This window comes from Lethenteron reissneri, chromosome 65 (assembly GCF_015708825.2).
Source record: "Lethenteron reissneri isolate LAM-NWPU_2019-01 chromosome 65, ASM1570882v1, whole genome shotgun sequence".
Classification (NCBI taxonomy): domain Eukaryota; kingdom Metazoa; phylum Chordata; class Hyperoartia; order Petromyzontiformes; family Petromyzontidae; genus Lethenteron; species Lethenteron reissneri.
The window spans coordinates 11398054-11423734 of NC_083843.1; the positions used below are offsets into that span (position 1 = coordinate 11398054).

A 25681-nucleotide genomic window follows, 5' to 3' on the forward strand; every position below is an offset into this window, starting at 1 on the left:
AAATTTTTATTATTAAATACGTAGAAGGGAAATAATAAAATAATAAAACATAATAAAATACAATTGATTATTACATACGTAGAAGGGAAATAATAAAATAATAAAAATAAAACATAATAAAATACGATTCTCACGACGTTTCGGCCACAACGCAAGCAGCCGTCCTACGTGACGACTTTACCGAAGGAACCAAGAAGATGAATCCCTGCAGTCACGAAAGCTTTAAATCGAAATTTAACAACCACAGAGTTGTGGAGAAATCCTCATTAAAATCCTCCTCCAACCAAGTCCACTTGATTTAAAGCTTTCGTGACTGCAGGGATTCATCTTCTTGGTTCTTTCGGTAAAGTCATCACGTAGAATGGAAATAATAAAATAATAAAAATAAAACATTATAAAATACAATTCTCACGACGTTTCGGCCACAACGCAAGCAGCCGTCCTCAGGTGAAGAACAGGTCTGTCGGAAAGACAGCGTCTGAATGAGCACCACCAAGCTTGGCAGCGTATATTTAAGCTGGGTTAGAGGGGGAAGGGCGCCTTGACAAAGGAATTTGGTGGTGTTTCATTCAGACGCTGTCTTTCCGACAGACCTGTTCTTCACCTGAGGACGGCTGCTTGCGTTGTGGCCGAAACGTCGTGAGAATTATTTTATTATGTTTTATTTTTATTTTATTTTTATTATTTTATGTTTTATTTTTATAATTTTATAATGTTTTATTTTTATTATTTGAATGTTTTATTTTAATTATTTGATTATTTCCATTCTACGTGACTTTACCGAAAGAACCAAGAAGACAAGTCCACTTGATTCAGCTGCTGTCATTGTGTGATGGCCGGGTTGCTTCTGAGAAAGAGCTACACAGTAACAGTAGCTCAGTCGGGCCTGACACGTTGTTAGATAAAAAAAAGTTTCGTTTAGTCTATGGGTCTCTTTGAGTCTTTAGGAGTGTCAATGGGTCTCTATGCGTTTAGCTTATTTGGATGCTGTTATGAATGTCTACGTGATGATATCAGCCACTTGGTTGGAGCTGCTATCATTACATCTGATGGCCAGGTACCACTTCTTCTGAAAAAGATTTCGATTCAGCAACTCAGTGGGGCATTACACCTGGTAAAAGTAGTTTGGGTTTTGTTTGTATATTTATTTTGGCTGCTTTATTTACCTCTCCTAAACTTTGCACTGCTATCGTGTGTTGTGTGTGTTGTATTTGTTCTCATAACGATCCGACCCTGTGCCATCTACTGAGCCATCTGTAAACAAGGAGATTCATAGCTCAGCGGATTCCTCCTGCAGTATATAAGTACTGATTCAGATTCTGATGAAACTTTCCACGCGACCACCACAGGAAGAGAGACATGCAAACTCCGAATATACAGCAGCAGGCATCGTCAGGACCTCCTGCATATCTACGAGGGAGATAACATCTTGCCGGGTCACGGGAATGAACCCACGACCTCCTGCATACCAGGCGAGGGAGATAACATCTCAGATACCACGGCGTCCATTTGCTCGCAAGTGGTACGGGAAGTCCACGGAACGAAGTGCGCGCCAAACAACCGGGTCACAATCGCGGCGATTGAATCTTTGAATCGTTCCCAGAGAAATGTTTCAAATACCCGTTCGCCTTTTGGCGTCCTCCAGTCTGACACTGGTGAGACTAAGCCCTCAGGAAGGCTGTCGTTGGTGTAGACCAATAAGTTTAAAAGATAATGCCATATATTATCAGAGCGTGTTTGTGTTTACATGTTCACCACAAATACGTGTGGTGTATGCAGACAGGATTCCTTGCAAATGTTTCTGTTTGATGTTTGAACATATTAACACCTTCTGTTTTATTGCCAAAAAGGGTATTTTTTATTGTTTCATACCTTGAATGCTATTCACATGCTTGTACTTGTGTGAATGTTGAAATAGTTTAGCACCGTACGTAACCAGCCGCGCGAACCTGAGGTGCGAATGCCCGAGCCTGAGAGTCAGCAGCTCATGAAGGTGACAATAATGATGATGGCGATGATGTCTTTCTTTATTTTTAGGATATTTGAGGTTGACTTTGAACCACATTCTCCACGTTCCTGGCTGCATTCTCAGCGACGTTTGAAGTCAAATTTATTCGGAAATGCGTTTGAACCCAATCGGATCTCGTACGCCTGGCCAGGCTCTAGGCTAGATTTGACAGGATGTTGGCTACATCGCCCGGTACGCAGGAGGTACGTGGGTTCGATCCCGGACCCTGCGAAATGTTTTGTCCCCTTGCCTGGTACGCAGGAGGTCGTGGGTTCGATTCCGTGACCCTGACGATGCCTGCTGTATATGTGGAGTCTGCATCTCTCTCTCTCTCCCTGTGCGTGTCTCCATGTGTCTTTGTGTGTGCGCCTGTGTGTCTGTGTAGTGTCGTGGTTTGATTCCCGCTCACAGCCAACACCAGCGACAATTATCTGAACCGGTCCTGGGCCTCCCCTAGGTCGACTGAGCCTCAAATTAGTACCTGGTGCAGTGTGTAGTAAACATTGCCACTGGGGAGACAAAGGTACCCAGGCATGGTGTTGGCTACACCACACCCAGGTACTCATTTGAGGCTGAGTCGACCTAGGGGAGGCCCAGGTCCGGTTGTTCAGATAATCGCAATAACTGGTGGTGGTGGTGGCCGTTCGCGGGAATCGAACTTGGGTCTTTGCCAGGTTCGCAGTGTGTAGCGCTAACACCGCTAACCAAAGTACGTGCAGTCTGTTGCAGGAGGAATTCAATTATCTATGAAGCTCTTTGTTCACAGATGTTCCAGATGTTCGGTAGGGGCACGGGGTCAGAACGTTACGTGTGTAGAGTGTATAGAGTCTGTAGTGTGTGTAGTGTGTATAGAGTGTATGGAGTGTATAATGTGTGGAGTGTATAGTGAGTGTGTATAGTGTGTGGAGTGTATAGAGTGTGTAGTGTGTGTAGTGTGTATAGAGTGTGGAGTGTATAGTGTGTGTGTAGTGTGTATAGAGTGTGTGGAGTGTATAATGTGTGGAGTGTATAGTGAGTGTGGAGTGTATAGTGTGTGTAGTGTGTATAGTGTGTGTATAGTGTGTGGAGTGTATAGAGTATGTAGTGTGTGTAGTGTGTATAGAGTGTGTATAGTGTGTGGAGTGTATAGAGTGTGTAGAGTGTGTAGTGTGTATAGAGTGTGTAGTGTGTATAGAGTGTGTAGTGTATAGTGAGAGTGGAGTGTATAGTGAGTGTGTAGTGTGTATAGTGTGTGTATAGAGTGTATAGTGTATAGAGTGTGTATAGTGTATAGAGTGTGTATAGTGTATAGAGTGTGTATAGTGTATAGAGTGTGTATAGTGAGAGTGGAGTGTATAGTGAGTGTGGAATGTGTAGAGTGTGTGTGTAGTGTGTATACAGTGTAGAGTGTGTGTATAGTGTAGCAGTACTGCTTTTAAATCGGGTCCATCTTTTTAAAGACCATGTATATGAACTTCGTTGGCACCGTACATAGTCAACCACGCTCACTATGCACAGTACTGTACGTAGCAAACCTGCACTAACTGGGAGGCGCTTTGATGCTGGCAATGACTTTTATCGCTCTGGGAACTTCCTGCCCTGACTGCTAGGGTTAACACACACACACCACACTACCACACACACCACCACCCACCAGAGGTGTAGACTCGAGTCATGTGACTTGGACTCGAGTCAGACTCGAGTCATGAATTTGATGACTTCAGACTCGACTTGGACTTGCATAACAATGACTTTGTCCCACCTCTGCCACCCACACACTACACTACCACATACACCACCACCCACACACCACACTACCACACACACCACCACCCACACACCACACTACCACATACACCACCACCCACACACTACACTACCACACACACCACCACCTACACACCACACTACCACATACACCACCACCCACACACCACACTACCACACACACCACCACCCACACACCACACTACCACACACACCACCACCCACACACCACACTACCACATACACCACCACCCACACACTGCACTACCACACATACACCACCACCCACACACCACACTACCACACACACCACCACCCACACACCACACTACCACACACACCACCACCTACACACCACACTACCACATACACCACCACCCACACACCACACTATCACACACCACCACCCACCCACTACACTACCACATACACCACCACGCACACACCACACTACCACATACACCACCACCCACACACCACACTACCACACACACTTGCCAGACCACACACACAGTGACACACCACACACATCAGAGACGCACACCACCCACACACAGTGAAACACACCGCATTACCACACATACTTGCCACACCACACACACAGTGCCACACCACACACATCAGAGACACACACCACCCACACACAGTGACACAACACACTACCACACACATTACACCGTGACACACACCACCCACACACACAGTGACACACACCACACTACCACACACACATGCCATACAGTGACACACCACACTACCACACACACATGCCACACACAGTGACACACCATACATACCACACACATCACACAGTGACAAACACCACCCACACACCACCCACACACACAGTGACACACTCACAGTGACATACCATACACCACCCACACAGTGACACACACACAGGATTCTTGACATGGTCAATAGCTTCTGAAGTGACAGAACTATGGTAAGGAATGTGAAAAAACTCCCCTGTCCATTGTCCAACTGCACAGCAAAGGGGTGAATGTTACCTGGGCTGGGCAGACTTTCAAATGTCTCTGGTAGGCCAGGGAACATCTAAAACTCACAGGCCGCTCCCTCAGTCTCACTGGGTGTGATGCACTTTTAAATCATCCGGATTGACAACTCATTTCTGTAGAACTGCAGAGTAGTAGAGTATATAGTGTAGTGTAGTGTTTTGTAGTGTACGGTAGTGTATAATGGTGGTGTGTAGTAGTGTAGTGTATAATGGTGTAGTGCATTGTATAGTGTAGTATACAGTGTATAGTAGTGTATAGTGGTGTGGTATATAGTAGTGTAATGTACAGTGTAGTGTATAGTAGCATATAGTGTAGTATACAGTGTATAGTAGTATAGTGGTGTGGTATATAGTAGTGTAATGTACAGTGTAGTGTATAGTAGCGTATATTGGTGTAGTGTATAGTGGTGTATAGTAGTATAGTAATGCAGTGTAGTGTATAGTAGCATATATTGGTGTAGTCTATAGTGGTGTATAGTAGTATAGTAATGTTCTAGCAAGAAGTACCCGGCTTTTACCCGGGAGTAAAAACATCGATCCTTCCTGATGTTGGTCAGGGTATGAGCAGATACCAAGGATTTCAGTGGTCAACAAAAAAAAAATTCTGGCCTGGACTTTTGCAGCTGTTTTAGACTAATTTCAGGGTGCCGATTCCAAATCTGATCTCAGATTTGCTCTATCACATCTCATTTTTATGCTATCGGCATACCCCATTTTCATTGATTTTACCCGAAATTAACTCTTGTCACTTATGATTGCAAGTTGTTGCGAGTCGGTGACTGCTTTAGTGTTAAAATACGGTGCTGTATTTTTAGGATAGTGTGTTTATAATATCATTTTATGTAGATATCCACATTTATTTAATATTTTTCTTCTGCAGTTTTTATTGAAAATGCAATATTTGATATCTCAAAAACGTGACGTGATAGACAAAAACTGATGCCAGATTTGAAATCAGCACCCAAAAATTACCTCAACACCGTTGGAATACCTTGTGCCAGAAAAAGTGTGTTGACCAGTGTTATTTAATAAACAGGTCCCTGCGGGGTGGGCTGGTAGGAACGAACAAATGAATGGCTATAATAAAATGAAATGGCAAAAAATGGACGACGGGGGGGTAGGGAGTTTATTTGAATGTAAAAGCTTTAAATTTAAAAGTTTCTATTTAAAAACATCAGGGAATGTAACATTGTTAAACATTAACTCCCTTTCACACACGCGGGGGTACGATACGAAGGGAGAGTTTGAGGCCTAGTTCTAGGCTTTAGGCCTAGCTGTAGGCTTTAGGCCGCTGTGAGTTAATTTTTAATTTAAATGTTTTAATTAAAAACTATCTCAGGGAATTATAAGGGAATGTTACACTTGTTTAGCCAGGAAAGCCTCACTGAGTCTAAAGGTTTTTGTAGGGTCTTGTCAAGTGTTTGCAGTAGGGGGCGATGTTGCTACACCTAATCGGACATCGGACGGACGGACGATATAATCTATTGTAGGCTGGTTCACTTCGTTCCTATATAATTATAATCCGATCTCTGGTTGGTAAGCTAAAGCTGCTGTTCCAGTCTGGGTTGTTTCTTCTTGCTGCAGCTGCGTGACGGACTTGCCTCTAAGGCACCGTTTTTTTATGTTGAGGTTCCTCAGCCCGTGCTGCTGCATTGACTGTGCAGTCTTTGGCTTGTCTCCACGCACGCTGTTCAGGATTTTCCTCAGCCCGTCCTTCTACAGCAGTCACTTTGCCAGTCTCTGAATTGTCTCCATGCACGCTGATCTAGAGTATCATCAACGACCTATAGAATTACTTTGATAGGTTAGTGTGGTGTATGTACGTCGCATCTCTTTCGCACCGTACGTAGCCAACTGGGCAAATCGGAGGTGCCCTTAAAGAAACCTTATCTTTAGGGAGGTGGTGGGCAAAAGTCAGCGTGCCCTAAAAGCGTTATCTGTGCGGGTTTATAAAAAGCACACACGCAGACAAAGATCTCCCCTATAGCCTTTAACAGACGGCTGGGGCAAGTGCTGTTAGCGTGTAGCAGCGCCAGAAAGGCACACGAGGGGGTGGGTGGCCAGCACCACGCCCGGCCGCCTTTGTCTCCCCGGGTAATAATTTGAGGCTGAGTCGACCTAGGGGAGGCCCAGGACCGGTTGTTCAGATAATCGCAATCACTGGTGGTGGTGTTCGTGAAGGTGGAATCCAACTTGGGTCTCTGCAGAGTTCGTAGGGCAGCGTAGCGCTATCCGCTACACCACCACCGCTTCCCATACAGATACACACACAACCGCCATTCGCCACTAAGTGGCGGTGACGTCACCACGACGCTTGTGCCAGGCCATGTGCACCTTGAGGCCACGTGAAGTGTCGAACGCCCGCTGGCAGGTGGTCACGGGGCAGACCCAGCAGGTGCCACCGGTCGACTGAGATGACTGGCTAATGCACCACCTGTGCCCCCTACTGTGCCAACTTGCTGTGCTTTAGCCACCCGGCGCTCCGCTCATTGTTGTAAGCGTCGCTCCTCCGCCCTCCGTTGTTGTTGGAGGGCGACTGCCTCCAACTGCCCAGTAGCGTCCTTCACGAGCCTCCTCCACTGAGGCCGATCTTGACACCGCTGGTACCGCTTCCCATACATATACACAAAGATCCCCCGTATAGCCTTAACAGACTGTAGGGGCAAGTGCTGTTAGCGAGCACCTATGAAGGCCAGAACGGTACACGAGGGGGTGGGTGGCCAGCACCACGCCCGACCGCCTTTGTCTCCCTAGTGGCGATGTTTACACACCGCACCAGGTACTCATTTGAGGCCCAGGACCGGTTCAGATAATCGTCACCGGTGTTGGCCGTGAGCGGGAATCGAACCCGGGTCGCCAGGTTCGTAGCGCAGCGCGCTAACCACTACACTACCGCTCCCCACTATACACACACACAGCTACACACAAAGACACACACAGCTACACACAAAGACACACACAGCTGCACACAGACACATACAGCTGCACACACTATCAGCATTGTACAATGTTCGAGCGCAGATGAAAGGTGCGATTGTCAGTTTCCTTTATGACTTGTGGGAATTTTTTGGGGCAACAAAATTCATCTGAACTTAGAGCCTCCATAGAGGCCTGCTTAGAACCAGAGACCCATATAGAACCAGAGACTCGAATAGAACCAGCCCCATATAGAACCAGAGACCCATATAGAACCAGAGACCCATATAGAACCAGAGACCCATATAGAACCAGAGACCCGTATAGAACCAGAGACTCGAATAGAACCAGACCCATATAGAACCAGAGACCCATATAGAACCAGACTCGAATAGAACCAGACCCATATAGCACCAGACCCATATAGAACCAGACCCATATAGAACCAGAGACCCAGAGACTCGTATAGAACCAGAAACCCAGATAGAACCAGAGGCCCACACAGACACAGAGACTAACTTAGAACCAGAGACCGACAGAAACTCCTATAGAACCAGAGACCCACAGAGACACATTTAGGACCAGAGGCCCATATATATCCAGAGACCCATATAGAACCAGAGACCCAGATAGAACCAGAGACCCAGAGACTCAGAGACTTGTATAGAACCAGAGGCCCATATAGATACAGAGACCCAGATAAAACCAGAGACCCCGAGACACAGAGACTAACTTAGAACCAGAGACCGACAGAAACTCCTATAAAACCAGAGACCCACAGAGACCCACAGAGACCACATAGAGACCGAGCAGCAGCAGAAGGCATCATAATCTTTATTGAGACTGCAGGCAGAAGAAATCCGAAGACCTATCAAGCTCTTTTGCATCACACATTTCAAGTAAGGGGGTCACGCACGGCGGGGGTGTTCAGAACGTGACTCAAACATCGACGCATCAACAAAGCGTCGCGCTAACGAACTACAACTTCAACAACAACCGCCGTTCACCACTCGGTGGCGGTGACGGCACCACGGCGCTCGTGCCAGGCTAGGTGCACATTAGAAGCACTCGCGTGAAGTGGCAGGTCACGGGACAGACCCTGCAGGTGCCCATTGGTTGACTGCTGCTGTGCCAGGCTAGGTGCATGAGGTCACGGTATAGAACCAGCAGGTGCCATGGGCTGTACTGCTGCTGTGCCAGGCTAGGTGCAGGAGGAGGTCACGTGACAGACCCTGCAGGTGCCATGGGTTGACTGCAGCTGTGCCAGGCTAGGTGCATGAGGTCACGGGACAGACCCTGCAGGTGCCATGGGTTGACTGCTGTGCCAGGCTAGGTGCAGGAGGAGGTCACGTGACAGACCCTGCAGGTGCCATGGGTTGACTGCTGCTGTGCCAGGCTAGGTGCAGGAGGTCACGTGACAAACCCTGCAGGTGCCATGGGTTGACTGCTGCTGTGCCAGGCTAGGTGCAGGAAGAGGTCACGGTATAGATCCAGCAGGTGCCATGGGCTGTACTGCTGCTGTGCCAGGCTAGGTACAGGAGGAGGTCACGTGACAGACCCAGCAGGTGGCATGGGTTGACTGCAGCTGCTGTGCCAGGCTAGGTGCAGGAGGAGGTCACGTGACAGACCCTGCAGGTGCCATGGCTTGTACTGCTGCTGTGCCAGGCTAGGTGCACTCAGCTGTGCCAGGCTAGGTGCAGGAGGAGGTCACGTGACAGACCCTGCAGGTGCCATGGGTTGACTGCAGCTGTGCCAGGCTAGGTGCAGGAGGTCACGTGACAGACCCTGCAGGTGCCATGGGTTGACTGCAGCTGTGCCAGGCTAGGTGCAGGAGGTCACGTGACAGACCCAGCAGGTGCCATGGGTTGACTGCTGCTGTGCCAGGCTAGGTGCAGGAGGTCACGTGACAGACCCTGCAGGTGCCATGGGTTGACCGACTGAGATGACCAGCAGACGGCAATTGCCCCCAACAAAGACAAAGATCCCCCAAGTAGCCTGAACAGGCTGTAGGGGCAAGTGCTGTTAGTGGCGAGTAGCAGCAGCAGCGCCTATGAAGGCTACCGGCACTGTGGCTACACACACAGAGGGGGTGGGTGGCCAGCACCACGCCCGGCCGCCTTTGTCTCTCCCCCAGTGCTAGCGATGTTTACTACACGCCATGGCACCGGGTACTCATTTGAGGCCGAGTCGACCTAGGGGAGGCCCCAGGTACCGGTTCAGATAATCGCTGTCACCGGTGTTTGTGGCCGTGAGCGGGAATCGAACCTCGGGCCTCTGCAGGGTTTGTAGCGCAGCGCTAACCGGAGCGCCACCCCTCCCCACACAGATACACGCCACATACACACACACGTGCACACCCACACCACATACATACGTACGTGCACACCATATCAACAACAACCGCTATTCTCCACTAAGTGGCGGTGACGTCACCACGACGCCTGTGCCAGGCCATGTGCACCTTGAGGCTACCACGTGAAGTGTCGAACGCCCGCTGGCAGGTCACGGGGCAGACTCAGCAGGTGCCACGGGTCGACTGACTGAGATGACTGCTGTGCTTTAGCTACGCACGCACACACGCACACACGCCCGCCCCCATGCATGCCCGCCCCCACGCACGCACCCATCCGCATGTACACAGCCGCACACATTCTCACACATGTCCAGATGCTCACACACCCACGCACCCGCACGCCCACACACTCACATACTCGCACGCTCACACACACACTCACATGCTCACACGCACTCACGCGTACACGCACATACACACACCCACGCACTCCCACACGCTCACACGCTCACACACGCTCACACACGCTCACACGCACTCACACGTACACACCCACACGCCCACACTCCCACACACTCACATACTCGCCCGCTCACACACACTCGCACGCTCACACGCACTCACGTGTACACACCCACGCACATACACACACACGCACCCCCGCACTCCCACACACTCACACGCACTCACATGCCCCCACGCCCCCACGCACGCACATGCTCACACACACTCACGCGTACACACCCACGTACACTCCCACACACTCACACGCACTCACATGCCCCCACGCCCCCACGCACCCGCACGCACCCATCCGCATGTACACGGCCGCACCCATTCTCACGCATGTCCAGATGCTCACACACCCACACACCCGCACGCCCACACACACTCACATGCTCACACGCACTCACGCGTACACCCGCACGCCCGCACTCCCACACACTGACATACTCGCACGCCCGCACACTCACATGCTCACACGCACTCACATGCTCACACGCACTCACGCGTACACATCCACGCACATACACACACGCACACCCGCACTCCCACACACTCACATGCTCACACGCACTCACGTGTACACATCCACGCACATACACACACGCACACCCGCACTCCCACACACTCACATGCTCACACGCACTCACGTGTACACATCCACGCACATACACACACGCACACCCGCACTCCCACACACTCACATGCTCACACGCACTCACGTGTACACATCCACGCACATACACACACGCACACCCGCACTCCCACACACTCACACGCACTCACATGCCCCCACGCACGCACCCGCACGTATCCATCCGCATGTACTCACGCACTCACGCATACACACTCACACACACCCAAGCACATACACACTCACACACACACTCACATGCTCACATGCTCACACGCACTCACGCGTACCCACGCACATACACACTCACACACACACGGACGCTCAGGTAGATTCCTCGACTCCACCGATGATGATCTCCCCCCTACCCCCGGCTTGCGCGTCTTCCCCCTCAGTATCCAAACAGCTTCAGCGGCAGCTTGAGGAGTCTGCAAGAGAAGACGCCGGGAGGTTTGGGAGTCAGCGTCTGATGCAGATCGGGATGCGCTAGCAGCAAGCAGCAGCATGAAAAGACCGACACAAACTTAGAAACAGCAGCGTCAACATCGTCGTGATGATGACGATTGTCTCCACTCGTAGCGCTGCATAGCTCAGCTTAGTTTGGTCTGTGGGTCTCTCTGTGTCTCTGTATATCTGTGCGTCTCTGTGTGTCTCTGTGTATATCTGTGGGTCTCTGTGTGTGTCTGTGTATATCTGTGGGTATCTGTGTGTGTCTGTGTATATCTGTGGGTCTCTCTGTGTCTCTGTGTATATCTGTGGGTCTCTCTGTGTCTCTGTGTATATCTGTGGGTCTATGTGTATATCTGTGGGTCTCTGTGTATATCTGTGGGTCTCTGTAGGTCTATCTATATGGGTCTCTATCTATATGGGTATCTGGGTCTCTATATGGGGATCTGGGTCTCTCTATGAGTCTCCTATACATGTGTGTAGTGCGGTGAAATACGCGGTGCGTACGCACAGTCGACCGAGAGCATTTGAGGGCAAAGCAGGTGCACGCGCGCAACATGGAGTTGAGCGTGCAACATGGAGTTCATCTTCTTGGTTCTTTCGGTAAAGTCACGTAAAATGGAAATAATAAAATAATAAAAATAAAACATAATAAAATAATTCTCACGACGTTTCGGCCACAACGCAAGCAGCCGTCCTCAGGTGAAGAACAGGTCTGTCGGAAAGACAGCGTCTGAATGCTGACAGACCTGTTCTTCACCTGAGGACGGCTGCTTGCGTTGTGGCCGAAACGTCGTGAGAATTATTAAATGTTTTATTATTTTATTATTATTTCCCTTCTACGTGACGACTTTACCGAAAGAACCAAGAAGATGAATCCCTGCAGTCACGAAAGCTTTAAATCGAAATTCAACATGGAGTTGCGTGAGCAAACCGGCACCTAATTAACGAGAGAAGCAGGGTGCAATCGAGGTCGAGCGGGTACATGGAATGCGACCAGAGGTTGCTGCCAAAGAGGTTGATTGATGGGCCAACCGAAGCACTCGAGGCCTCGGGATGGGCGGGGAGATGCAAGCTGGGGCGTGCGCGAGCTCAGGGTTAGTCGCTGAGTGAAGACATCTTGCCGTGGTCGCTCCAGGGCAGAGGTCGCAACCGGGTACCCGATACCCGTACCCTACCCGTACCCGGCCGGGTACGGGTACCCGGCCGGGTACGGGTAGCCGTTTGCGACCCTGGTGCGGCCGGGTACGGGTAGGCCGTGAGTCACTGGTGAGTCACCGTTTGTCGCTCATTTCCCAACGTCTTGTCTCTTCTCACAATTCAAGTTCCTAGAATCAACCCACCCGCGCCTGCAACATGGCTTCATCCCAGAGGTCGCAATCGGGTACCCGATACCCGTACCCTACCCGTACCCGGCCGGGTACGGGTAGGGTACGGGTACGGCCGGGTACGGGTACAGGTAGGCCGTGAGTCACTGGTGAGTAACCGTTTGTCACTCATTTCGGGTAGGGAACAGGTACCCGTACCCGGCCGGGTACGGGTACCTGTTTGCGACCCTGGTGCGGCCGGGTACGGGTAAGGAGTCAAAACCCGTTTGTGACCTCTGCTCCAGGGACAGGGGTGGAGATGTATAATTGCTGTGTGCGAAGCGTCTGTGTGAGAAGAAGCTGATAGCTGAGCTGCTATGTGCAGGTTAGGTGAGGTGTAACGTAGATAAGAATGGGGAACAGGTTAGCAGGAAAAGTGACCGTTTAGATAGCGATAGGTGTGCCTACAACTGGTGCATATTCTTGGTGTTTTCGGTAAGCAATAAAATTCTCACGACGTTTCGATTGCAGCACAAGCAATCAGCATCACACCCGATCACACCTGATGATGATTGCTTGTGTTGCAATCGAAACATCGTGAGAATTGTATTGTTTTATTATTTCCCTTCTACGTGATGACTTTACCGAAAGAACCAAGAATATGAATCCCTGCAGTCGCGAAAGCTTCAAATCGAAAAAAGTGTACGCAGGCGACTTGTTACAACGTGTCAGAGTGATTAACAAGACACTACACACACACACGTACAGTATTTGGCTGCTGCTATGTCCACACCATGACATCAGCCACTACTAAAACTAAACTTTGTTTTACACTGGTAGGAACCTCCTGGTTACACCAGCCCACAGGGGATTATTGTGTCCGTCCGTCGTGCATCCAAAATGTGAGGGGTGGGGCTGGGTGGAGAGGGGAGGGTGGGGAGGGGCTGGGTGGAGAGGGGAGGGTGGGGAGGGGCTGGGTGGAGAGGGGAGGGTGGGGCTGGGTGGGGAGGGTGGGGAGGGGCTGGGTGGGGAGGTTGGGGAGGGTGGGGCTGGGTTAGGAGGGGAGGGTGGGGAGCGGCTGGGTGGTTAGGGTGGGGAGGGGCTGAGTGGGGAGGGGCTGGGTGGGGAGGGGCTGGGTGGGGAGGGGCTGGGTGGGGAGGGGCTGAGTGGGGAGGGGCTGGGTGGTTAGGGTGGGGAGGGGCTGGGTGGGGAGGGGCTGAGTGGGGAGGGGCTGGGTGGGGAGGGTGGGGAGGGGCTGGGTGGGGGGTGGGAGGAGTGGGGCTGGGTGGGGAGGGGCTGGTCACCCCGTGGTGCCCTTATAAAACTCAACGTTTAACCTACTCACGCCGGCTTGTGCCCGCCCTCACAGTCGGCAATATTTGCGGAATACACCACGCCCTGGCCATTGACCCTGCAGGCCATTGACCGAGCAACCCAACGTTCCTACCAGCTCCCTCAGCAGTAGGAATGTGTTATTTGTACCAGGTGTAAAGCCTCACTGAGTAGCTGTGTAGGTCTTTATCAGAAGTAGCCACCTGGCCATCAACACTCAATGTTCGCAGCTCAATCGAGTGGCTGATATCATCATCATCACGTGGACATTCATAGCAGTAACCAAATACTTTGAACGCGTAGAGGTACCTAGAGACCCATAAGAGACACGTAGAGATACTGTACATAGAGTTGGCATGGAGATACATAGAGACCCACAGAGATACCTAGATAATCGTTGGGAGACCGAGAATCATGAAGATACATACAGACCCATAGAGACCCACAGAAATGCAGAGACACAGAGACCCAGATAGACCCATAGACTAAAGTAAACTACCTGATGACGTGAGCTTGTGTTGCGTCCGAAACGTCGTGATTTATTTTGTTTAATTTTCTACCTACATGACTTTACCGAAAGAACCAAAGAGTGTGGATTCCTTCAGTCACGAAAGCTTCAAATCTAGATACAAACGAGATGCCCGGATGATAGGCACAGCAAACTCGTACACCAAGCTCTCAAGGCAAATGGATATTCCGATTCTTAAGTTTTTTCGGTAAAGTCACGTAGGTAAAAAATTTATAAAAGTACGATTGCTGTATCACTTGATACAGCAATCGTGCTGTGACGGTTCCACCTGAAGACGGATGACTTGTGTTGCCTCCGAAACGTCGTGATTTTTATTTTATTTTACTTTTATTAATTTTATTAATTTAAATTTTTTACCTACGTGACTTTACCGAAAAAACCTAAGAATATGAATCCTTGCAGTCACGAAAGCTTCAAATCTAGAATGGATATTCTGACTACACAATCTGCAAAGCCATCACTCCAAACGAAGGAGCCATCTGAGGATCCACCATCATCATCACCATCATCAGCACCATCATCATCAGCACCATCACCAGCACCGTCATCACCATCACCAGCATCATCATCACCATCATCAGCACCATCACCAGCACCGTCATCACCATCACCACCATCACCAGCACCGTCATTACCAGCACCGTCATCACCAGCACCACCACCATCATCACCGTCACCACCACCATCATCACCATCACCGTCACCACCACCGTCACCACCACCATCATCACCATCATCATCATCACCATCATCATCATCACCACCATCACCAGCACCGTCATTACCAGCACCATCATCACCAGCACCATCATCACCACCACCATCACCATCATCACCACCACCATCACCAGCAGCACCACCATCATTATTGTTGATATAATCATCACCAGCACTATCACCAGCATCATCATCACCATCATCATCACCATCATCAGCACCATCACCAGCACCGTCATCACCAGCATCATCATCACCACCACCATCACCAGCACCGTCATCACCAGCACCACCACCATCATTGTTATCACCATCACCACGACCATGATCACCACCATCATTGTTGTTATCATCATCACCATAATCCTTACCCAAAAATGGCTCTGGCCCATCTTCCTAGCTGGCTTACGGCTTTAAGATCATCACCACCATCACCACCATCACCACCATCACCACCATCAGCACCATCCTTGGCTGGTTCCGTGACAATCTCGGAGCGTGCGTGCCATCCGTCCCTGTCACTGCGTTGAGTGGAGATTGCAGCAGCAGCAGCAGCAGCAGTGGCCTCGCCATCTGCTAACACAGATAGCCATGAACATGTTTTTTGATTCATAGACGTTCCAGTCGGGGTGGGGTCAGAGAGTTCAGAATATTTATCCACTTACCCACTCAACTCACCCACACACTCATTCACTCAGCTACCCACCCAACTCAGCCACCTCTCACACCCACACACTCACCCACACACTCACCCACACACTCACCCACACACTCACCCACACACTTACCCACTCACTCACACACTCACCCACACACTTACTCACCCACACACTTACTCACCCACTCACTCAGCCACCTCTCACACTCACCCAGCCGCACACTCACTCACACACTCACCCACTCAACTCACCCACACACTTACTCACCCACACACTCACCCACTCACTCAGCCACCTCTCACACTCACCCAGCCGCAACACTCACTCACACACTCACCCACACACTCACACACTCACCCAGACACTCACCCACACACTCATTCACTCAGCCACCTCTCACACCGACCCAGCCGCAACACTCACTCACACACTCACCCACTCAACTCACCCACACACTCACCCACACACTTACTCACCCACTCACTCAGCCACCTCTCACACTCATCCAGACACTCACCCACACACTCATTCACTCAGCCACCCACTCACTCAGCCACCTCTCACACTGACCCAGCCGCAACACTCACTCACTCACTCACCCACTCAACTCACCCATACACTCACCCACACACTCATCCAGACACTCACCCACACACTCATTCACTCAGCCACCCACTCACTCAGCCACCTCTCACACTGACCCAGCCGCAACACTCACTCACACACTCACCCACTCAACTCACCCACACACTCACACACACACACTTACTCACCCACTCAGCCACCTCTCACACTCACCCAGCCGCACACTCACTCGGCCGCACACTCACCCATACACTCACCCACACACTCACCCACACACTTAACCACCCACTCACTCAGCCACCTCTCACACTCACTGAGCCGCACACCTGCGATTAGCACGGATGGCTCTGTACGGTGCCAAATAAGTTCAACATACACAATCTACTATACACTACTATGCACTACACACTACAATGCACTACACTACTGTAGTAGGCTCAATGAGACGTGGACTAAGTAGTTGGAGGCACACTTATTTATTATAATGTTTCACTCAGCACAGGCCGATGTATACAACACTCGAAGGGGTAACGGCCCCTTCACCCGTCTAACAGGGAGATCCACTGTCTCTAACCCAGCTAGCCTACTCCCAGGTCCTCCACTACAGAGCTCGGGGAGGCTAGCTGATCCAGCTCTGGCCAAGCTGGGATCACGGCACCCTGAGTCACCAGACCGGCCCCTTCACCCGTCTAACAGGGAGACCCCAGTGACTCTAACCCAGCTAGCCTACTCCCAGGTCCTCCACTACAGAGCTAGGGGAGGCTCGCTGACCCAGCTCTGGCCAAGCTGGGATCACGGCACCCTGAGTCACCAGACCGGCCCCTTCACCCGTCTAACAGGGAGATCACACTGACTCTAACCCGGCTGGCCTACTCCCAGGTCCTCCACTACGGAGCTAGGGGAGGCTAGCTGACCCAGCTCTGGCCAAGCTGGGATCACGGCACCCTGAGTCACCAGACCGGCCCCTTCACCCGTCTAACAGGGAGACCCCAGTGACTCTAACCCGGCTAGCCTACTCCCAGGTCCTCCACTACAGAGCTAGGGGATGCTAGCTGATCCAGCTCTGGCCAAGCTGGGATCACGGCACTCTGAGTCACCAGACCGGCTCTTACAAGAGCATCGGCTCTGGGCTCTTGGGGCCACGCCACTGGCTTGCCCTGGTCGCTCCTTAGAAGGACAGCGATCCAGGGGAGTCCCAGGGCCTATCTAGCCGGTCTTCACTCTTCACTGGTTTAAGCTATCTTAGATTTAAAGCTTTCGTGACTGCAGGGATTCATCTTCTTGGTTCTTTCGGTAAAGTCATCACGTAGAAGGGAAATAATAAAATAATAAACATAAAACTATTTCCCTTCTACGTGACTTTACCGAAAGAACCAAGAATACATACTGTTTAATATTTAATTAATATTTAATTGCATTATTTAATATCAATTAAATATCAATTAAATATTAAATATATTATTAAATAAGTTATTCATATTAAATAAATATTATTAAATTTATTCTCTTTCTACGTGATGACTTTACCGAAAGAACCAAGAAGATGAATCCCTGCAGTCACGAAAGTTTTAAATCGAAAAATGGTTTAAGCTAAACACTGAACACCGAGCCCACCGGCTCACCGCCTTGTATAGCAACTCCCCCCCCGATGGGTGGGGCCGTGGGGGATCACAGCACCCTTACAGCCCCCCAGGGCTAACCGATGCGGACGTGGATGTAGGCATCCTTCCGCGTGCGGGCACAACCACCCCTGGTGTGTTTGTTTGCCCTCCCGTAACACCCCTACACTACTATGCACTACACTACTATACACTACACCGTACCTACTGACGCTCACTCACCGTGTGCGAATGTCTCCTGTCCACTCCTCCTCGTGCTCCCTGTGGAGTGGAGTTCCGAGGCTCGTGATGAGTCACTCCCCTGCTGAGGAAGGGGGGGAACGGACGCAGTGATGGAATATTCAGGATCAGTGTGTAGACTGCGAGGTGGAGGAATCCAGAGAGCTATAAAGCTCTTTGTTCACAGATGGGCCGGTAGGGGTCACGGGGTGAGAACGTTACGTACGTGGCTAATCAGAGGTGTGTGGGTCAGTGGGTGGGTGAGTGGGTGAATGGGTTGGTGAATGGGTTGGTGGGTGAATGGGTGGGTGGGTGAATGAGTGGGTGGGTGGATAAGTGGGTGAATGGGTGGGTGAATAAGTGGGTGGATGCGTGGGTGGGTGAATGAGTGGGTGAATAAGTGGGTGGGTGGGTGGGTGAATGAATGAGTGGGTGGGTGAATGGGTGGGTGGGTGAGTGGGTGAATGAGTGGGTGGGTGGGTGAATGGGTGGGTGGGTGAATGAGTGGGTGGGTGGGTGAATTGGTGGGTGGATGAGTGGGTGGGTGAATGAGTGGGTGGGTGGGTGAATTGGTGGGTGGGTGGATGAGTGGGTGGGTGAGTGAATGAGTGGGTGGGTGGGTGAATGAGTGGGTGGGGGAATGAGTGGGTGGGTGAATGGGTTGGTGGGTGAATAAGTGGGTGAATGGGTGAATGGGTGGGTGAATGGGTGGGTGGGTGAATGGGTGGGTGAATGGGTGGGTGTGTGAATAACTGAATGGGTGGGTTGGTGTACGTTGCCAATCGCGCCAAATCAGAGGTGCGAGGGGGAAGGACAAGAAACTACAACAACAACAAGCGGCAGTTCTAAAGAAACGAGTTTCAATCTCGATTGAAAAGTGCACATCACACTTTATGCGGCTGGACGGGCGTGGTGCTGGCCACTCACCCCCTCTGTGTGTGTGTGCCACAAGTGGTGGTAGCCTTCATAGGCGCGGCTATTCACTAACAGCCCTTTCCCCTGCAGTCTGTTGGAGTCTTTACATGGGAGATCTTTGTATTTTTTGTATGTGTGCATCTGTGTGTATGTGTGCGTATCTCTCTGTATCTGTATGTATGTGTATCTGTATTTATGTGTTTGTATCTCTGTATGTGTATATGTATTTGTGTATGTATCTCTGTGTCTCTCTCTGTATCTGTCCATCTCTGTATGTACCTCTCTGTATCTCCGTGTGTATCTGTGTATTTGTATGTATCTCTGTGTATTTGTATGTATCTCTGTGTATGTGTCTTTGTATGGGCGGTGGCCATTCCGCCCCTGGTGCTGTAACTCGCTACTCAGTAACAGCCTGTTAAGAGGCTTGCATGAGATGGGGGGGGATGTTTGTCCTTTGTTAACACAGCGTGAAGGGGAAATCCTGGTGGGGCTAGTCACAAGTTTGGTTTCACTACCGACAACACACACCATTGTGTGGTGTGTGGGGAACTTCAGAAATGGATGCCTCTTGTTTGTAAGAGAGAGCGGTAGTGTAGACATATGCTGCCTTATAAAGGGCAGCGTACTTCAATAGGGATTACCGTTTGTACGGCTATATTAATACACACAATAAACAGGAAGGACAACATCAAAGGGCTCGCATGATGCACACGCATAATGTACGTCGACTCAGTAATCTCCCCGCCCTCCACTTTGCTCAAGAGCGTAGAATCGTGGTCACCATATCTACGCCTCGATAAAAGGAACGAAACAGCAAGAGACTTCTCCACAAATCTGGCTGTCGCCTGATGAAGCTGGTTGTAAATACTGGCGAAACGTCGTGCTCAGATTGTAAACGTTGTGGCTTTGCTCTCCAACATACTGGTGTGCTGTACTAGTATACTACACTATACACTACACTATACACTACTATACACTACACTATACACTACTATACACTACACTATACACTACTATACACTACACTACTATACACTGCACTATACATTACACAATACACTACACTATACCCTACACTACTATACACTACACTATACACTACACCACACTACACTATACACTACTAAACACTACACTATACACTACACTACTATACACTACACTATACACTACTAAACACTACACTATACACTACACTATACACTACACACTAGTGCTGTACTAGTGACGAATTGGCACGTTCTGTTCATGTGACAACCCTTACTAGTTGGCTGTGTCTAGTGGTGACGGGTTTTGTTTCCTGACCTGGCGGTTTTCACTGCCACCACCGCCACCACCGCCACTATCACCACCACCTTCAACGCTGCCTTAACATCTCCTAGCCACCATGGCACCCATCATCATCATCATCATTGCTCCTCCGTTTGAATTCACGTTGCTTATCACTTTCACGTGGCTGATGGTGAAGGTTGTACCAACCGTTAAAGCTCTGCGATTGTCATCATCTTCGTCATCATGTTCATCACTCCTCCTTCGTTTCAATTCACGTTGCATCTCCTCGTCATCCTCGTCATCCTCCTCCTCATCATCAGACTCCTCTTCAAGACAGTCCGTCTCCTGAAGCAAAGCGCAGAACGAACTTGATAAATTCTCGACGTACGTGTGTGTGTGTGTTGAACATCTTTGGTGCATGTTCGTAGCCAACCGTGCTAACCGCAGGTGTGTGGATGAGTGTGTGGGTGAGTGGGTGAGTGACTAGGTGAATGGATGGGTGGGTGAGTGTGTGAGTAGGTGGGTGAGTGGCTGAGTGACTAGGTGAATGGGTGGGTGAGTGTGTGAGTAGGTGGGTGAGTGAGTAGGTGGGTGAGTGAGTAGGTGGATGAATGGGTGGGTGAGTGGGTGAGTGTGTGGGTGAGTGGCTGAGTAGGTGGGTGAATGGGTGGGTGAGTGTGTGAGTAGGTGGGTGAGTGTGTGAGTAGGTGGGTGAGTGGGTGAGTGAGTAGGTGGATGGATGGGTGGGTGAGTGTGTGAGTAGGTGGGTGAGTGTGTGAGTAGGTGGGTGAGTGGGTGAGTGAGTAGGTGGATGGATGGGTGGGTGAGTGTGTGAGTAGGTGGGTGAGTGGGTGAGTGAGTAGGTGGATGAATGGGTGGGTGAGTGTGTGAGTAGGTGAGTGAGTGTGTGGGTGAGTGAGTGGCTAAGTGACTAGGTGGATGAATGGGTGGGTGAGTGTGTGAGTAGGTGGGTGAGTGGGTAGGTGGGTGAGTGGGTGAGTAGGTGTGTGGGTGAGTGAGTGGGTGGTTAAGTGGGTGGATATGTCTTGAACTTATTTGGCACCGTACATAAGCCAACCGCAGAAATTTGAGGTGTGGGGGAAGGACAACAAGCTAAATACAAAGCAGTTCTAAATAGAAGGGAAGTAATAAAATAATAAAAATAAAACATAATAAAATAATTCTCACGACGTTTCGGCCACAACGCAAGCAGCCGTCCTCAGGTGAAGAACAGGTCTGTCGGAAAGACAGCGTCTGAATGAAACACCACCAGGCTTGGAGCGAGTCATTCAGACGCTGTCTTCTCGACAGACCTGTTTCTCCACCTGAGGACGGCTGCTTGCGTTGTGGCCGAAACGTCGTGATAATTGTATTTTATTGTTTTATTTTTATAATTTTATTATGTTTTATAATTTTATTATGTTTTCTTTTTATAATTTTATTATGTTTTATTATTTTAGTATGTTTTATTATTTTATGTTGTATTTTTATTCTTTTATTATTTTTATTATTTCCCTTCTACGTATTTTATAACAAAATTGTATTTTATTATGTTTTATTTTTATTATTTTATTATTTCCCTTCGACGTGACGACTTTACCGAAAGAACCAAGAAGATGAATCCCTGCAGTCACGAAAGCTTTAAATCGAAATCAGTTCTAAAGAAATTAGTTGTAAATTTAGTATAGTGGTGTAGTGTATAGCAGTTTAGTGTATAAATACTACACACTGCACTGCACTACACCACTATACACGATACGCAACATCGCACACACACACTACACACACGTCTGCATTAACCACACATTGTGGTATAAAATGCCCCCCCCCCCCACGATAATGTGTAACAGCTCCAACCCCGAGCTATGTCATGCTGCCTTTGATGTTTGCGCTGGTTAAAAATTATTTTAAAAAATTACCGATCTGTCAATTTGGCAATTCCAATTCGAAAAGGCGGAGATGGACGAGAAAGCGTGGGAGGGTAAGCCAAGACCACACCAACTACAACCGCCATTCGCCACCAAGTGGCGGTGACATCACCACGGCGCCTGTGCCAGGCTAGGTGCACGTTAAGGCCATGTGAAGTGTCGAACGCCCGCTGGCACGAGATCACGGGACAGACCCTACAAGTGCCCATAGGTTGTGCCAGGCTAGGTGCACGAGGAGGTCACGGGACAGACCCTGCAGGTGCCATGGGTCAACTAAGATGCATCACCTGTGCTCCTTGCTGTGCCAACTTTGCTGTTTTTAAAGCCACCCGGCGCCCCGCTCGTTGTCACGAGGGAAGTCACAAAAAACAAAGATCCCCCGTATAGCCTTAACAGACTGTCGTGGCAAGTGCTGTTAATGAGTTGCAGCGCCTATGATGGCTGGCAATGCGGCACACGAGGTCGCAACCGGGTACCCGATACCCGTACCCTACCCGATACCCGGCTACCCGAACCCGGCCGGGTACAGGTACCCGTTTGCGACCCTGGTGCGGCCGGGTACGGGTACGGGTAGGCCGTGAGTCACTGGTGAGTAACCGTTTGTCACTCATTTCCCAACGTCTTGTCTCTTCTCACAATTCAAGTTGCTAGAATCAACCCACCCGCGCCTGCAACGTGGCTTCATCCCAGAGGTCACAATCGGGTACCCGATACCCGTACCCTACCCGTACCCGGCCGGGTACGGGTACGGCCGGGTACGGGTACGGGTACCCGTTTGCGACCCTGGTGCGGCCGGGTACGGGTAAGGAATCAAAACCCGTTTGTGACCTCTGGTGGCCAGCACTAAGCCCGACCGCCTTTGTCTCTCCAGTGGCGATGTTTTCTACACTACACCACTGCACCAGGTACTCGTTTGAGGCTGAGTCGACCTGCGGGGAGGCCCAGGAACCAGTTCGGATAATCGCTATCACTGGTGTTGGTGGCCTTGTGCGGGAATTGAACTCGGGGTCGCCAGGATCGTAGCATTAACCACGACACCACCGCTCCCTACACACTCACACACACATCTCACTCACTCACACTCACATCTCACTCACTCACACTCACACACACAGCTCACTCACTCACACTCACACACACAGCTCGCTCACACACACACATCTCACTCACTCACACACACACCTCACTCACTCACACACACAGCTCACTCACACTCACACACACATCTCACTCACTCACACTCACAGCTCACTCACACTCACACACATCTCACTCACTCACACACACAGCTCACTCACACACACAGCTCACTCACTCACACTCACAGCTCACTCACACTCACACACACAACTCACTAACTCACACACTCACTCACTCACACACACAGCTCACTCACTCACACTCACATCTCACTCACTCACACTCACATCGTCGGTGACTGCGGATGCGAGATTTCCTGAGCCCGTTCCGTTCTCTGGAGAAGAAAGTTACCAATGGAAAAAAAAAAATCACAATCCAGTTTGGTGGTCGTACTGCAGTTGGTGTGAGCACGGAACCGAGATACATGGCGTCATCTGGTCCAACACCATGTGAGACCAGGCTCTAAGGAAAGCTGTCTCGGGTGTGGACCAATCAACTTCAAGGACCATGTGAGACTAGGCTCTAAGGAAAGCTGTCTCGGGTGTGGACCAATCAACTTCAAGGACCATGTGAGACTAGGCTCTAAGGAAAGCTGTCTCGGGTGTGGACCAATCAACTTCAAGGACCATGTGAGACTAGGCTCTAAGGAAAGCTGTCTCGGGTGTGGACCAATCAACTTCAAGGACAGTGCATATATTATCAGAGTTATGTTTTATGTTTGCATTATGACCGCAGGTATTGTGGTCTATGTAAACATGACTCCTTGTAAAAAAGTTGTCAGTTTTGTTGCCAGATAGAAGGGTAAAAAAACAATTATCATATTTTTACTGGCAAATGAGGTTCCAATGGTGTAAATGCTTCACCCCGAGCTCTCATACTCTGATGGTGCATTGTGTTTGAGTTGTGCGCCTTTTGGCGTCATCTGGTCCAACACCACGTGAGACTAGGCTCTAAGGAAAGCTGTCTCGGGTGTGGACCAATCAACTTCAAGGACAGTGCATACATTATCAGAGTTATGTTTTTTGTTTGCATTACGACTGCAGGTATTGTGGTCTATGTAAACATGACTCCTCGTAAAAAGGTGTCAGTTTTGTTGCCAGATAGAAGGGTAAAAAACCAATTATCATATTTTTACTGGCAAATGAGGTTCCAATGGTGTAAATGCTTCACCCCGAGCTCTCATACTCTGATGGTGCATTGTGTTTGAGTTGTGCGCCTTTTGGCGTCATCTGGTCCAACACCATGTGAGACTAGGCTCTAAGGAAAGCTGTCTCGGGTGTGGGCCAATCAACTTCAAGGACAGTGCATACATTATCAGAGTTATGTTTTTTGTTTGCATTATGACTGCAGGTATTGTGGTCTATGCAAACATAACTCCTTGTAAAAAGGTGTCAGTTTTGTTGCCAGATAGAAGGGTAAAAAAACAATTATATTTTTACTGGCAAATGAGGTTCCAATGGTGTAAATGCTTCACCCCGAGCTCTCATACTCTGATGGTGCATTGTGTTTGAGTTGTGCGCCTTTTGGCGTCATCTGGTCCAACACCATGTGAGACTAGGCTCTAAGGAAAGCTGTCTCGGGTGTGGACCAATCAACTTCAAGGACAGTGCATACATTATCAGAGTTATGTTTTATGTTTGCATTATGACTGCAGGTATTGTGGTCTATGTAAACATGACTCCTTGTAAAAAAGGTGTCAGTTTTGTTGCCAGATAGAAGGGTAAAAAACCAATTATCATATTTTTACTGGCAAATGAGGTTCCAATGGTGGAACAATAACTTAATTTACCGCAGAGACCATATACCCCATATGGAGACTCTTAGATACCCATATAGAGACCCATATAGATACAGAGAGATACATCGAGACTGATAGTGGTGGTGGTGATAGTG

General features: G+C 49.7%; 2 protein-coding genes across 7 annotated transcripts in view; one reads left to right on the forward strand and one right to left on the reverse strand.

Moving 5' to 3' along the window:
- The window catches only part of LOC133359590 (tumor necrosis factor receptor superfamily member 6-like), a 70015-nt gene that overhangs the window by 15539 nt on the left and 28795 nt on the right, over positions 1-25681 (forward strand). The gene's annotated exons all lie outside the window — the stretch shown is intronic.
- The window catches only part of LOC133359596 (membrane-anchored junction protein-like), a 59621-nt gene continuing 43426 nt past the window's right edge, over positions 9487-25681 (reverse strand). For 2 of the 6 annotated variants that reach the window (XR_009757173.1, XM_061578057.1), the window contains 5 exons: positions 24076-24122; positions 20928-21065; positions 18537-18615; positions 15823-16024; positions 9487-11547 (listed from right to left, as the gene is read on the reverse strand). Coding sequence is in view for 5 of the 6 variants with exons in the window: in XM_061578057.1 (XP_061434041.1) it covers positions 11511-11547; positions 15823-16024; positions 18537-18615; positions 20928-21065; positions 24076-24122 (503 nt within the window). In the remaining variant the exon portion in view is untranslated. Of the gene's footprint in view, positions 11548-15822; positions 16028-18536; positions 18619-20927; positions 21066-24075; positions 24123-25681 lie in introns of all 6 variants that reach the window. The other 4 variants (XM_061578053.1, XM_061578058.1, XM_061578056.1 and 1 more) reach the window with 3 other exon arrangements.